This window comes from Aethalodelphis obliquidens, unplaced genomic scaffold, assembly GCF_003676395.1.
Source record: "Aethalodelphis obliquidens isolate GAN/ISIS:26980383/991018 unplaced genomic scaffold, ASM367639v1 scaffold2, whole genome shotgun sequence".
Taxonomy (NCBI): domain Eukaryota; kingdom Metazoa; phylum Chordata; class Mammalia; order Artiodactyla; family Delphinidae; genus Aethalodelphis; species Aethalodelphis obliquidens.
In genome coordinates, this window is record NW_020837946.1 from 61,921,261 (window position 1) to 61,938,101 (window position 16,841).

At 35.9% G+C, this 16,841-nt stretch overlaps 1 protein-coding gene across 8 annotated transcripts in view; it reads right to left on the bottom strand.

Annotated features, from left to right (window-relative positions):
- Positions 1 to 16,841, bottom strand: part of UBR3 (ubiquitin protein ligase E3 component n-recognin 3) — a 227,135-nt gene that overhangs the window by 127,943 nt on the left and 82,351 nt on the right. For all 8 annotated transcript variants that reach the window (XM_027128679.1, XM_027128641.1, XM_027128646.1 and 5 more), the window contains exons 12-19: positions 11,008 to 11,073; positions 10,830 to 10,919; positions 9,554 to 9,682; positions 8,736 to 8,788; positions 8,502 to 8,635; positions 8,091 to 8,176; positions 6,389 to 6,530; positions 3,899 to 3,995 (exon numbers count right to left, since the gene is read on the bottom strand). In XM_027128679.1, the coding sequence (XP_026984480.1) occupies positions 3,899 to 3,995; positions 6,389 to 6,530; positions 8,091 to 8,176; positions 8,502 to 8,635; positions 8,736 to 8,788; positions 9,554 to 9,682; positions 10,830 to 10,919; positions 11,008 to 11,073 (797 nt within the window). The remainder of the gene's footprint in view (positions 1 to 3,898; positions 3,996 to 6,388; positions 6,531 to 8,090; positions 8,177 to 8,501; positions 8,636 to 8,735; positions 8,789 to 9,553; positions 9,683 to 10,829; positions 10,920 to 11,007; positions 11,074 to 16,841) is intronic.

The following is a 16,841-nucleotide window of genomic DNA, read 5'->3' on the forward strand; positions in this document are numbered from 1 at the left end:
TAGATGGAGAGATATACCATATTCTTGGATTGGAAGAATCAACATTGTGAAAATGACTCTACTGCCCAAAGCAATCTACAGATTCAATGCAATCCCTATCAAACTGCCAATGGTATTTTTCACAGAACTAGAACAAAAAAATTCACAATTTGTATGGAAACACAAAAAACCCCTAATAGCCAAAGCAATCTTGAGAACGAAAAAAGGAGCTGGAGGAATCGGGCTGCCAGACTTCAGACTGTACTACAAAGGTGCAGTAATAAGGACTGTATGGTACCGGCACAAAAACAGAAATATAGATCAATGGAAAAGGACAGAAAGTCCAGAGATAAACCACACACATATGGTCACCTTATTTTTGATAAAGGAGGCAAGAATGTACAATGGAGAAAAGACAGCCTCTTCAATAAGTGGTGCTGGGAAAACTGGACAGCTACACGTAAAGAATGAAATTAGAACACTCTCTAACACCATACACAAAAATAAACTCAAAATGGATTAAAGACCTAAATGTAAGGCCAGAGACTATAAAACTCTTAGAGGAAAACATAGAACACTCTATGACAAATCACAGCAAGATCCTTCTTGACCCTCCTCCTAGAGAAATGGAAATAAAAACAAAAATAAACAAATGGGACCTAATGAAACTTCAAAGCTTTTGCACAGCAAAGGAAACCATAAACAAGATGAAAAGAAAACCCTCAGAATGGGAGAAAATATTTGCAAATCAAGCAACTGACAAAGGATTAATCTCTAAAATTTACAAGCAGCTCATGCAGCTCAATACTGAAAACACAAACAACCCAATCCAAAAATGGGCAGAAGACCTAAATAGACATTTCTCCAAAGAAGATTGCCAACAAACACATGAAAGAATGCTCAACCTCACTAATAGTTAGTGAAATGCAAATCAAAACTACAATGAGGTATCACCTCACACCTGTCAGAATGGCCATCATCAATAAGTCTACAAACAATAAATGCTGGAGAGGGTGTGAAGAAAAGGGAATCCTCTTGCACTGTTGGTGGGAATGTAAATTGATACAGCCACTGTGGAGAACAGTATGGAGGGTCCTTAAAATACTAAAAATAGGGCTTCCCTGGTGGCGCAGTGGTTGAGATTCTGCCTGCCGATGCAGGGGACATGGGTTCGTGCCCCGGTCCGGGAAGATCCCACATGCCATGGAGCGGCTGGGCCCGTGAGCCATGGCCGCTGAGCCTGCACGTCTGGAGCCTGTGCTCCACAACGGGAGAGGCCACAACAGTGAGAGGCCCACGTACAGCAAAAAAAAATAAAAAAATAAAACTGGAACTACCATACGACCCAGCAATCCCACTACTGGGTATATACCCTGAGAAAACCATAATTCAAAGAGTCATGTACCACAATGTTCACTGCAGCTCTATTTACAATAGCCAGGACACGGAAGCAACCTAAGTGTCCATCGACAGATGAATGGGTAAAAAAGATGTGGCACATATATACAATGGAATATTACTCAGTCATAAAAAGAAACGAAATTGAGTTATTTGTACTGAGGTGGATGGACCTAGAATCTGTCATACAGAGTGAAGTAAGTCAGAAAGAGAAAAACAAATATCGTTTGCTAACACATATATATGGAATCTAAAAAACAAAACAAGAAAACAAAATGGTTTTGAAGAACCTAGGGGGAGGATAGGAATAAAGACGCAGATGTAGAGAATGGACCTGAGAACACGGGGAGGGGGAAGGGTAAGCTGGGACAAAGTGAGAGAGTGGCATGGACATATATACACTACCAAATGTAAAACAGATAGCTAGTATGAAGCAGCCACATAGCACAGGGAGATCAGCTCGGTGCTTTGTGTCCACCTAGAGGGGTGGGATAGGGAGGGTGGGAGGGAGACGCAAGAGGGAGGGGATATGGGGATATATGTATGTGTATAGCTGATTCACTTTGTTATAAAGCAGAAACACACCATTGTAGAGCAGTTATACTGCGATAAAGATGTTAAAAAATAAATAAGATTTTTTTAATGCTAAAAATAAAGACACAATAGCTTTAATTTACCTAATTATTTTTCTCTATAATTTTTCAAAACGCCTTTCTATTACCTTCTTGAAATAAAAAAGGATCACACTAAGTAAATCAGTTTTGCCACTTTTGTTCCTTAAAACTAAAAGAAAATGCAAATGACCAATAGCCAATAAGCCCTACACTTTAGGCTTATTTCCCAGTTGTGTTATATTAAGAACTGAAACGGTCAATTATACAGTCATATAAGTGATATCACATAAAGGAAAAAGATGTTATATTTCATATACAAAATAAATTTCAAAAAAATTTAAGTTTTACACAGAAACAAACACATTCTTCACGGATATATTTATCTTAAATATACAAAATATTGTTGTATTAATATAATATTGCATATAAAATTTCAGAGATTAATTTATAAGAAAATGATTTTAATCTGAAGTTAAAGTGTATTTGTTATCTGTTATTATTCTTTTATTTAAATACACATTTCTTTAAACAAAGATTTTTAAACTGCCAAAAAACATCACAGCAATTCAGACATATTTCTAAGAAACTATATAGACATTGTACAGGAACTCAAAAGCCAAACGAGGAGAATGAGATTATGAGAAAAAATAGCAAAATAGAAAAGAGGAAAATTTAATAAAAATAGCTCTACAGATATGGTTTTCATTTTTCAGCATGAACTACTCAAATTTACTTACTCAACAAATATATGCTGAATGCCTTTTTATATGCCAGCACTGAGATAGATTCTGAAGATATAAAAGAGACACAGAGACAAAAATATCTTCCCTCAAGGAACTAAGAGTCTAGTAAAAACCTACAAAGCAAACAAATAGTTACAAAGCTACACGAAAAGCATAAAAAGAGGTTGCTAAGAAAGCAGAGAGAGGAGAATCTCAGACTATGTTCCCACGGGTTTTAGAGAAAGGTAGAGAGAGATGCTGAACTAAGTTTTGTTTTTCGTTTTTGTCTTTCTTGGGGTGGGGTGAGGGGAGGGGAGAATATGCTAAACTTCTACACTATAAACTTTCTTCAGAGGTATCTATGATGGTTCTTAAATTCAGCATATATCCATTACTGCAACGTCTTGGCAAAAAGAAGTTTCAATTACACCCAATATCTGTATTTACACTTTGATGGTTATATGAACAAATATTTTCTCAAGATCAAAGACATCTGTATCATTTTAAACTTGTTTTCAAAATGTTTAACTAAGCACAAATAAACTGAGCACAAATAAAAGGCAATATCCTATAATGTTCAGCAATAGATTAACTATTTAATGTCTAAAAATAGGAGGAAATAATACATTAAAAAATAGTCTACGACAATAATATATAAAACTGAATTCTCCATTAAAAAGATATCCTTCAAAATTTTTCGGCAATTATCAACATTTTAACTACTTTGTTAAATATTTACAAATAAAATTCATTTTACTTTGGCTGTTTTCCCAGTTGTCAAGAACACAGCAATATTACCACATTTTTTGTACCTACCCATCATCTCTGACATCAGACAATTTTAGTCTCTTAACTTGTGCCTCCTCTACTGCTTTAAAAGTAGGACAACACAAAACCAAGCTTTGAATTCTCCTGGTCAAAGAGCAACTAAATAAGTTTGTTATTTTTTTACATTTATTTGTGATGTTTTATAAAATTTATTTTTATCAGATTAATGTCAGGTTTTTGGATCAAGATCTTGAGAACATAAATCTCAGCCAGATTATTTTTTTAATCTTAAAATATTTTCTCCTCTAAAGATTGAGTATATTTTAATGAGAGCATATCACATTTGTGTTATAACCGAAATTTTTCTCTATAAACACAAGATATCCATTATTTTACTGACTAACATAACGTACTTACAATGCTGTGTATCTGTCCATTGCAGACTGCACATCTCTACGGTAAACTGTTCGAAGAATGACCATGACGGGGTCAAACTCATGATCCCAGACTTCAGCTATTATTCAAAAGAGAGTAGAAACAAAACACTGACTTCTTAGGAATAAAGTCAATCTCTAATGACTAATTACGTTTAAGTATATCTTATATTTAAAAGATGGGAAAGTTTAATTTGATTATATATTTGCCTTAATAAGCTTGATGCAATGACCACTTTTCTAAATCAAAAATTATTTCGTCACTATAATGTTCTCTTAAGTTCAGCAAGAACTAGTGAGCAAGAAGTTTTATAATGTGATAACGCCTCACCATAAAAGTTTAGCTCACTTTTTTTTGTAAAGTGCCAATGAGAAAGTAAGAAACACAATGCATTAACATTTTTGAAAGTATTCGAAGATAAAAATGTGAAAGCTGGATTAAAAAATTAATGAGCCATTGATTTTCAAGAGCTTAGTTTATAAACACTTTTTGGTTTATAAAACATTTGTTCTTTTGCTATAATTGATCTCCTTACCTTCTCCACAATTAGGAACCATTATCCCATGTGTAGTATATGTACAATTGGTGGTACACAAGATGATTTTAAGTATTAAGTGCACAAAGCTTATGTTAATAGCTATATAATTACATTAACGTGTACTAGAAAGTTGCACATTGCAAATAAAACCTGTGATCTCACTAATAATCATGCTTAGGATGAGAATTCTTAACATTTCTTAACATTTGAACCTTAAGCATCTCTCTACACATCTACTATAATTTCAACTTTCTGGCATTAAAAAATAAATGTTAACAACTGTCCCTATTTCATGTAACAGGCCATTTTAATTATCATAAGTATGATTTAAGATCCTTAAGATAGGCCTTCAAAAAGCCACAGAACCTTTGTTATTAATTCTATTATCTGTTTTTGTCAGAATTATAAAACCATTGAAATGGAAGAAAACTTCAGTGATTAACTAACTGGCCCAGGAGGCTTCAGTGTTCCAAGAAGTTGGATTTCAACAGAGATTTACCAGGGGCCACTTTAGGAGCAAGGAGATGGTAAAACAGATGAGAAGCTATGTCCACTAACCACACTCACTTTAACAAGAGTAGGTTTGCTTTTATTGCTTTTGTATAACAGATTCACTTAAGGCTTAGTTCCCCCAAACTAAAGGCTTATCTTAAACATTTTTTTAAAAAGCTTAAAAAACACTGATCTATTCCAACTCACTCATTCTACAAATAAGAAGTTAAATCCAAAGATAAAACACTGACTTTCTCAATAACGCACAACTGGCTAATACAACTCAGTACTGCATCTGAATATGACACCCAATTTCTTGATTCTAATCTTCAAATGTCCAGTGCTCTGTCTCAGTGTCTCAAACTTAACTGTGTGTGACAATCATCCTTTAGAGCTTGGTAAAAAAGCAGATTTCCAGAATTAATCCCCAGAGATCTGGATAAGAGCAGATTGGGGTTGAAGCATAGGAACGTGTATTTTAATAGGGACCGCGAATGAGTGACACAGATTATGCTCACATCACACTTTATTAATAAGCACTGCATTATACAAGAACATCACTCTACTTCTAAGTTCATCTAAATTTTAGATACAAAGTGTTCTCTACAATAAAGAAATACTGTGCTTTTTCTTTAATGGAATACATTCCAACCAGAGGCTCTGGATTGTTCTTGCTACCTTTGTGAACTCTCTGAAAAATCACACATGATAAGGTTTATTTTGGTGTGTTTTACCAAACATGGTACATGCTATTTACAACTACTAAGTGGGCATCAGTTTTTCACTTAGACAATGAGTGCTGAGGGGGGCAAGAAGCATGTAACTGCTACTTCCTTCAAAATTTTAACTTAGATTAATGAAAATGTGAAAGAGAAGAAGAAAAGACCATGAATCAGGATTCCACCTACTTCTGGCTTTTGTCAAGCATGTCATCTACAAATCCAGGGGGAAAACTTCAGAAAACCAACCACTTACAGAAAAGGTTTCTATGTATTTACACAGGTTCAAAATGTATGAGAATGTTATCAGTATTCCACATAGATTTTAACTGTTTCAAGTTAAAATTTGGGTAGTGAGAACTATTTCAAAATCAAATTTAAAGGGCAAATACATTCAGAATGTTTGTAAGTATATATTTTGCTTCATAATTTCTGGTTCATTTACAGTTCATTCACTTACAAAAATAAACTGGAGTTCATATATAAAGTTCCTTTTATAATTTAGAGTCATCTAAGAAGTCTTATTGTAATATAAACCATAGGTTTGTAAATAAATGGAACCAGTATCACTGTACACCATAAAAGACAAACATACATCTATAAGAAAGTTGAGGGGAAAAACCAAAGCTGAACAAATAAAAGGCAAACATTTTGTTTCAATATACACAATGAAACTTCAGAAAACTGATATTTGAAAAAACACATTTATGTATATAAACATACCTTTAGGAGTATACATGCCTTGTTGCATAGAACCTCCAGGTTCAAAAACAGGAGCCTTAAAATCAGCTACAGCTGATAAAACTGATTCAAAGCTATAACTTCCTGGAATAATGCCACTTTTGGGATTTGGATTTTCTGGAATATGATGTATGTGTCAAGGAAAAAATTAATAACTAAAAGTCAGATACTTAATCTTACCAAGGTATTCTAGTTTCTAACTTCCTTTGCTAAAATATGCAGAGTAATAGGCTGTAATACATAGAGTCGGCCACAAGAGGGCTATATAATACAACAGTTCAATAATAACATTTTATTAACTGTGAATTAAGATAGCTTAATCTAGAAGCCTACTAATAAATTACATGCTGAAGTAGCTCTGAAGTATATTTCCCCCAAAACAAATTAATACAGTTTCAGGAAATAAAAAAAAAAACTTTTAAAATTAATCTCCATTTTCATCCTTTTGCAAATAAAGTTGTAATTTCCCTTAGAAAATCAAACACAGTATACTAAAAATCAGCCCAGATTTTTATGAGCAAAGATTATTTTTCCAAAAACACAAAATGTCATCCTCAAAATAAGAAGGAAAAAGATACTAAGCAAATTTTTTAAAAAGAAGAAAACCACAAAGATTCTTTCCTCTTCGTTTCACATTAAAGCTACATAATTCTTCTAAATTCAAAGTTACAGAGAATGCTTTTGCTCTTTTGCAGCACTAATACACAGTATATAATGGCTGAATGAAATCATCAAACAGTATCAAATTGTTGGCTGCTTAAGAAAATCTTCAAGGTTATCAAATAGGCATTTCTAATAGGAGCTATTTCACGAAATTTAGCCAATTATTTCAAACATAATCATAATGTACAAATTAAATTTAGTCAAAAATTCACAAATAAATTTTATCACAAAATAACATGATGATCTTTGTCTAAAATTTTATAAACAATAAATCAAAAAATAATAAAGTGTCCATTGTATGCTCAGTCTTATACAGAGAACCATAAAGGCAAAGACAGTCTTTGCCTTTAAAAACCTCTTGGTTTAAAACTGAATTCTAAGAAAAAAATCCTCAGAATGTTTAAAGCTCTGGTAATAATAATGATAAGATATACCTCTAAATTTTAACCATGAATTCCAGCCTGGCTATAGAGATAAAGTAGACCTAGCTGCCTTTCACCAAGTGTCCAGCTCCCTTTCACTATTGCTGTCCTTAAAGGTCAGATCCTGGGGTGCCCAGAGCCACCAGTCCTGATGCCCAACCAAGGTCTAATAAGAGTACCCTGAGGGCTTCCCTGGTGGCGCAGTGGTTGAGAGTCCGCCTGCCGATGCAGGGGACACAGGTTCGTGCCCCAGTCCGGGAAGATCCCACATGCCATGGAGTGGCTGGGCCCGTGAGCCATGGCCGTTGAGCCTGCGCGTCCGGAGCCTGTGCTCCACACAGGAGAGGCCACAACAGTGAGAGGCCCGTGTACCGGAAAAAAAAAAAAAAAAAAGAGTACCCTGAGAGACGACAGAGGCAAAAAAATCTACCAGTGGTCTTGAACACAGAATTGAACAAACAGTTGGAGTTTTTCTCCATATTATTTTTCAACTTCAAAAAAAACCATTTTAATCAAAAAGTGATATATCTCTAATCCATGAATATTACTTACAACTTAGATCCTGCAACTAACAGAAAATTAAACTTTTAAAAGGATATGAGGTCCAGCAATGAACTATGTGTTCTGTCATTCATACACAGCTGGGCTACCATCTCTGCTCTGAGAATCTCATCATCAGACATTCCTAAAATTAAAAATAGAATTAATAAATCTGAATACCTATATATTATAAAGAAACAACTTACCACACAATTTATTAAGCATAAATACCAAAAATGAGATGTTTCCAAATTTAAAGAGCAAAGAATACAATGCCCCAATATAACTGCAGTTTAACTACCCTGATATTTGCAGTTCCCTTAAGGGGTTTTTTAAAGGATATTCTAAAAGGAGTGTCAACGGTAATACATCCTTTCCTTTTTTTCCATAAACCAGTTACTACCACAAGGAGAGGGGAGGAAACGGAGGTTAATAGTTAATACGCAAGTATTTGTATTAGTGCTTTTTACCTAAATGTAAACGAAGACTCAAAAGAATCACAAGAAATGTAAGAGCGCCTTCTAACATGGATCTCTCATGCTCTGCATCAAGTACTGTGTTTTGATGTTGTGAAGCCATTGTCAACAAATCCACTACCTTAAATCTATTAAAAAAATATTTGAGACAGATTTTTTAAAGTTAAAACAAAATTAGTTTAAATTCCAAATACTTCCTAATACCTGTCTTAATAAAATTATGCTTACCTTTCAAAGACAGATGAAATAAAATAATCTGGATCAAGTCTAGATGCACAAACCTTTAAAAGACAAAAAATAAAACCCACAATCTTTATTTCTCAATATTCAGTTTTACTTCTTTCTTTCTTTTTCCAGCCACGCCACGCGGCTTGCAGGATCTTAGTCCCCCAGCCAGGGATTGAACCCGGGCCACAGCAGGGAAAGCACCAAGTCTTAACCACTGGACTGCCACGGGTTTCCCCAGTTTTACTTCTTGTGTTAATCATGTTTTTTATTTTCTGTATCTTCTGATGTTGTGGCATCTAGGGGGGCCCTACAGACCAGGAGAGAAACTACCCTTCTAAAGGCTAGCTAATTCCAAAAGATAGTAAACAGCTTACCTGGGAGCAAGTGTCTCATATGCAAGTCCCTCATGCCCTTTATTTAACTCACATACCAAGCCAATATTCCCCCTGGCCCCCTGCCCAAGGCAGGTACCAGATAGCCTTTATGCCCCAGAGCCCACCAAAATTATTCAAACTAGCCAATCCTAAACTACTTCCCCTGCCCTGCCTTGTCGTTCCTATGGAAACCCCAATAAAGCTTCTGGTCTAGGATTTCCCCTCACTCCTCCTTCTGCTTCCTGACCAAAATCTAACGCTTCCCCTCTGGTCCTGCGTAGTGTGGCATGCCCCCTTCCTTTGGAAATTATAAGTAATAAAATTCTTCTTTCAATAGCACTGACCTCTCCATGTCATCATTTAGTCACCTCTATAAATTAAAATCCCACAGGTACAAATGAGATACTTCTAAAGTACAACATCTGCATCATCAAGTTGGCTTACCTGTAATAGGTAAATGTCAGGATCAATCATGGAATTACAGAAATGAGACTGGACATAGGTCATGGCTTGTCCTTTGATTTGCAGACCATTTCTTACCCACATATTGCTATGGATTTCGGCAAGACTTGCCTAGTAAAACAAAAATTAAGTAAATTGGACAAAGAAGTCATCTAAAGTCAACCTTTATAAAATCATGTTACAATAAATAATCATTTCAAAATATTTTATAACTTAATCACAGCATAAGCCTGACATTCTGTCCAATGTTTAAGATATTCAATTCAAATATATAATTTTAAATTTTATGATGATCATTATATTTTATACAGTCCCTTCTTCTGGAGTTTATACATGAGTTAGTTTTCCTTGATGACTCCTGGATACATTTATAACAATATTCACTGAAATCTTTAATGAGGAATCACTGACGATTACATTTAACTTTTTCCTCTTCAAAAAAAAAAAACCAACGTATATAATGCTTAAAGAAACATAGGAATAAGCATCAAACAAGCTAACTGTTCACTGTTCAACATCAATGAATATAATCTATGACTTTAATTCACCCTAACTCGACCTTCAATCTAGTCATTTTCTAAAATTTGGCAAGAGCAGATCAGATTAGAATAAATTTTCTTACTATATTAATATTTAATTCTTCATGTATTTATGTCCTGTATCAACTAAAACTAAGCACAGTCATAACTTCATCTCTTATTTGTTTCTAACTCCCAGAGGTAAAGTTCAATAATGGTTAACAAATCTAAAATTTCCAGGAAAAATAAACTGAAGTGCAAATTCCTCTAATGTATATAAAAGTGGTCCACAAAATCACAGTGTTAGAAATGAAAGAAACCACAGTGCCTATGTAGGCTAATTCTTCTCTCTTTTCTCTCCTCTCACTTTATAGATGGGGAAACTAAGAATCAAGTAGGTAAATCACTCCAAACAACACAGATAATAAAATAGTGGTGGCACCAAGGCTAGAATTTGCTGGGTCTCCTGACTCCCAAAACAGTGCTGTAGTATGTTAAACCCCCCATAAGTAAATATAGTGAAAAGAATTCCTGGGGAAATTATAACTAAATGTAAATCTCATTTTAAAAAAAAAACAAAAAAAAAAACAAAATATAATCTGGCAAAAATACAAAAACTAATTTTTTTTTTAATTTCAAACATTTTGGCTATAATAACAATGATAAAGGCATACAAATAAAATAAAGGAAGAATCACTTAACCAAGGAATTCAAAACCTTTTAAAAGCCTGAAAACATACCTGAATTTGGAGTGGATGAATCATTAGTTTCATTAACATTTCCTGGTCTGGTAAAACAGAATCCAAATCTAGTTCTTGACATTTCACAGCCTAAAAATTATGATAAAAAATGTTACTAATTCAATACATAATTCCCAATATTCAAAAAACAAACAAAGTTGTTTAATGACACTCTTACCTTACTCAGAAACATAGCATAATAACGATGTAGTGGCAGATGAAAAGTGACTTGGTTAGGTGCTGGCTGGAAATAAACAAACAAAATCCACAAATCAAAGAATCCTTTACCGAATTCAAAGAAGGTTTTAAAATGCTAAAACCACACTTTCACCTTGATTTATTCCCCTATACTTTCTAATAAAAAAGTACAATTTTAAGGGCTTCCCTGGTGGCGCAGTGGTTGAGAGTCCACATGCTGATGCAGGGGACACGGGTTCGTGCCCTGGTCTGGGAAGATCCCACATGCCGCGGAGCGGCTAGGTCTGTGACATATGGCCGCTGAGCCTGCGCGTCTGGAGCCTGTGCTCCGCAACGGGAGAGGCCACAACAGTAAGAGGCCCGCGTACCGCAAAAAAAAAAAAAAAAGTACAATTTTAGAAGTTATAGCCTTAAAAACCCACTGTAGATAAAATTATTCCATTTTAAATGTAAGTTACTTAAAGGCAGAAACGGTATACTCCTCAACGTTGAATCCTCTGAAGCATCTAGCCCAGAGCAAGGGACGGAATAGATTTCCCTTTAAAGTATGCCATTTGGGAATCTTCAAATGCATGCATACCAAACATGACGATAGTAACAAGAACAATAATTACAGTTAACATTCACCGAGCACTTACTATGTGCCGGTCACTGTGCTAATAAGCACTTTATTCAGATTTAATTTAATCCTAGGAGAACCCCAACGGGGTAGAAACTGAATATTCCATTTTATAAATAGGGAAATTCAAGTTTATAAAACTTAAGTAACTTCCTAAAGTTAACAAGTAGTGAACTGAAAAGCTAGCCTGAACTCCGCTGTTATATTCAGAACGGTAAGAGGCTCTGACTACAGCCCTAAACTGAGGTGCAGTTAAAAGGCTTACCTAGTTGGGTGAGATGCTCCCCATATCAGTGGTGAACACACAGTTTCTGTAGGAAAGCTTAGTACAGTATATATCAAAGACCTTTGGTATCCTTGTGAATATTATAAAAACTGTATTTTAAATCTGTGACTCCCATGGGTCACGCTATCACTACAGGGAAAAAGTACAACACAGTTGTCCTTCTCAAACAGACAAGAAAAATTAAGAGGTATTATTTGTTTTTAATGCTTCTATAAGTTTTTAGTAAAGATTTCTCCTGTTAAAAAGTTTTACCCCAAACACTCAAATACCAGTATAGAGTTATAAAGATGTGCAATATGTCCCCATCCCTGAAACAGTTTTTTCCAAAACCGGTATGAGAAAAAGATCTTCCTCAACATGTGAATAAATGTCTAAAGAAAGTTGTTCTAATAAATAAACGTTTGGCTTCCATAAAAAGGAAGGAATTTCTGACACATGCTGCAATATGGATGAACCTTCAAGACATTATGCTAAGTGAAATACGCCAGTCACAAAAATAGATATACTGTATGACTCCACTTATATGAGGTACTTACAGTACCTTATAGAGACACGAAGTATAATGATGTTGTCAGAGGCTGGGGGGAAGGGAAAATGGGGGGTTTATTGGGTATAGAGTTTCAGTTTTGCAAAACAAAAAGTTCTGGAGGTTGGATGCACAACAATGTGAATATACTACTGAACTGTATACTTTAAAAAAGGTTAATAAGATGGTAAATTTTATTTTATGTGCATTTTACCACAATCAAAAATAAAATAAGTTTGCCCTCCATTACTATAATCATTTTAGTAACATAAACTATACTAACTAGCTAAATCAGAATCTCCTTGCATTTCTTTTGAAGGCAGGCATCAAGAACAGTGGTTAAGAGCAGACTCTTAAAAGCTGGATTTGTAGGAGTTCAAATCCTGATTCTGCCACCTACAGCTGTAAAACTGTGAGCAAGTTACTTAACTTCTCTGTGTCTAAGTTGCCTGACCTGTAAAGTGGAGATAATAAGCAGTTGGATGGCTGTGAGGATCAAGTAAGAGAACATAGTACCCAACACACATTTCTATTAATTACTAAGCCATAGACTCTATCTTGTCTTTTAAGGCTTGAGCATATGCTAAACACACATTCTTCTACAGTGTTATATTCCATAATCCCCTCTTGTCCAACGTCACAAATTAGTCACTTGAAAAACTCTTCTTCCACTCCTTCCATATATACTGAGGTGGTCCTCAGATTCCATTCTTAGCTTTCTACTCTTCTCATTCTAGGTGACTTTATCCAGTTCATAGCTTCAATTCCCAACCCAAGATGACTCCCAAATCTCAGCAGAAATCTCACTCCTGAACTCCAAACCCTACATTCAAGTGTTTAAGTCCCGTGGGGACCACAAATACACTGTGTCCAAACCAAACTCAGCATCTCTGCCCTAAAACTCAATCCTCCTCAATGTTTCTTCTCCAAATTCCCAGTAATACAAATCAGAAATGTAGACTCCTTCCTTCTCTCAAAACTCCTACCTTTCATAAAGCACCAAAGTGTGTCTGATTTTCTAAATACCTCTTAACTTTACTTCCTCCTCTCTTTCCACACTGCCCCTAACTAACCTTAGCTCAGGCCCTCAACATTTAGTGCCTAGATTTCAGTGCTAGCCTTTGCTTCTATTCTTACCCTCTGTAAGAAACTTTCTGTGGTACCTGCCTAGCTCACTACCTTCCCCATTTCTCAGAATGTCCCTTCCTACACCACCACACACACAGGGACTGGAGCCTGACAGTCAAGGTACAGTAGCCACATCTGACTGGATCAGGGCAGGAGATACCTAACCCATCGTGGGCAATGAGGTTTTCTCTTCACTTGAAAACTGAACTAGATTTAAAGACATCTGCAGAGTCTTGGAGTATGGCTGAAACTGCAATATTAGGCAACTGTAGGAAGGTAATATTTAACCACATAGGCAAAAAAGCACAGAAAACCAATTTACAGAAAGGGAAGAAAAAATGAGGCAGAAAGGCCAAAGCAAAAGCAAGAGACAGGAGTTCCTGTTCAGCTTTCCACTCAGTTCCTGAAGTCCAGGTGCCATAAGATCCCTGAAAGATCTCTCTGTACTCATAATAAATTATTCCTCCTTTAAATTAGGCTGCCTCAAAAATGTTTTTTTCCTTGTATTCAAAAGAACCTAAATTAGTACATCTATTTAAATCTTGATATATTGCCAGGAGGTGGTCTTACCAAAATATTAATTTAACCTTGTACTTCTCCATTCATCATCTTTTAATGGCTCCCTATAGTTTTAACTTCCTTTAACCTTCTGACTCTTGAGAGACAGGACTTACCTCTCCAGCCCATCTCCTATCATATAAACTCATGTACCATAGGTAGTGCCTTTGTATATGCCTTTCCCTCTGCCTCAAATACTATACATCCTTGCTCCCACTGGATTAACATACCTTTAAGACTTTGCTGAAGTGACATTTCTGCTAGGAAGCTTTTCCTGAGTCCCTCAGGGTAAATCAGATGCTCCACTCTATTCTCCTCCATAGCACCCTGGTCACAACTTTACAGAAGCCCTCTGATCAAATTAGCCATTTATTTGTCTTCCATTTCCTTAAATCAGGCACCATTTCATCACTGTATCCCCAGTGTTTAGAACACAGTAAACATTCGATAAATATTTGCTGGATGAACACATGTTCTACTTCCATCTTATAAGAGATGACTCTAAACAAACCACTCTGCTATATATTCATATATGTTGCTATATACTCATAAATGTTGCTCTGCTACATACTCATAAATGATATTCAGTATTTGAGGATTCTTAAATGGCCTGTACTTTGGGAAAATTTATTCCATCCTGTGTTTCTAAGTGACTGATTGACTTGGCTTAATCCAGTTCAAAAAAATATTATTTGCTTATTCTGTGCTGGATTACTGCAATAACTTCTGACCTCCACTCTCAAGGCTGAAAGAAGAACAAATATTTATCACACATGAAATATGTGCCTCTTAGTCAATCCTCATTGGCTAATATTATTATCTTAAATAAACAGATGAGAAGATGGACTCGGCAATGCTTTAAAAAAAAAACCAAAAACTGTCCAAGACCAAGATCACACAGTGTCCACTCAGGTATGCCTGACTCTAAAGCTCCTTCCACTGCCAAAGCCAGTACAGTTGAAATATGACCAGACAAGAAGTTGAGAGACATGGGATCTGGACCCAGAAATACCAGGAGTTTGCTATACAACTAGAGGCAAGTCATTTGAAATCTCTGCATCTCCATTTTACATCTGAAAAAAAGGGAGTGACAATAACATCTTCCCTACTTCACAGGGTTGTTTTGAGAAACAAATATATCAAAGCACTTTAAGAAAGAAGAAACTTTTAAACATCGTGAAAGATATATTGGTTGATTCCTTATTCTATACTTATTTTCTTTTCTATTAAAAATCTATATAAATTTTTGCAACATTCGGGACTTCCCTGGTGGTCCAGTGGTTAAGACTCCACGCTCACAATGCAGGGGGCCCAGGTTTGATTCCTGGTCAGGGAACTAGATCCCACATGCCACAACTAAAGATCCCACATGTCACGACGAAGATCCCACATGATGCAACTAAGACCCAGTGCAGCCAAATATATAAATAAATATTTTTTAAAATTTTCTTTACAACATTCAATATCTTCCTAAAATATTTCTGTGTAAAAAACAAATATACTGGGGCTTCCCTGGTGGCACAGTGGTTAAGAATCCGCCTGCCAGGCTCCCTGACTTCAGACTATACTACAAAGCTACAGTAATCAAGACAGTATGGTACTGGCACAAAAACAGAAATATAGATCAACTGAACAGGATAGAAAGCCCAGAGATAAACCCACGCACATATGGTCACCTTATCTTTGATAAAGGAGGCAGGAATGTACAGTGGAGAAAGGACAGCCTCTTCAATAAGTGGTGCTGGGAAAACTGGACAGGTACATGTAAAAGTGTGAGATTAGATCACTCCCTAACACCATACACAAAAATAAGCTCAAAATGGATTAAAGACCTAAATGTAAGGCCAGAAACTATCAAACTCTTAGAGGAAAACATAGGCAGAACACTCTTTGACATAAATCACAGCACGATCCTTTGTGACCCACCTCCTAGAGAAATGGAAATAAAAACAAAAATAAACAAATGGGACCTAATGAAACTTAAAAGCTTTTGCATAGCAAAGGAAACCATAAACAAGACCAAAAGACAACCCTCAGAATGGGAGAAAATATTTGCAAATGAAGCAACTGACAAAGGATTCATCTCCAAAATTTACAACCAGCTCACGCAGCTCAATAACAAAAAAACAAACAACCCAATCCAAAAATGGGCAGAAGACCTAAACAGACATTTCTCCAAAGAAGATATACAGACTGCCAACAAACACATGAAAGAATGCTCAACATCATTAATCATTAGAGAAATGCAAATCAAAACTACAATGAGGGCTTCCCTGGTGGCGCAGTGGTTGAGAGTCCGCCTGCCGATGCAGGGGACGCGGGTTTGTGCCGTGAGCTGTGGCCACTGGGCCTGCACGTCCGGAGCCTGTGCTCCGCAACAGGAGAGGCTGCAACAGTGAGAGGCCCACGTACCGCAAAAAAGAAAAAAAAAAAAATTACAATGAGATATCATCTCACACCAGTCAGAATGGCCATCATCAAAAAATCTAGAAACAATAAATGCTGGAGAGGGTGTGGAAAAAAGGGAACACTCTTGCACTGCTGGTGGGAATGTGAATTGGCACAGCCACTATGGAGAAGAGTATGCAGGTTCCTTAAAAACCTATAAATAGAACTACCATATGACCCAGCAATCCCACTACTGGGCATATACCCTAAGAAAACCATAATTCAGAAAGAGTCATGTACCAAAATGTT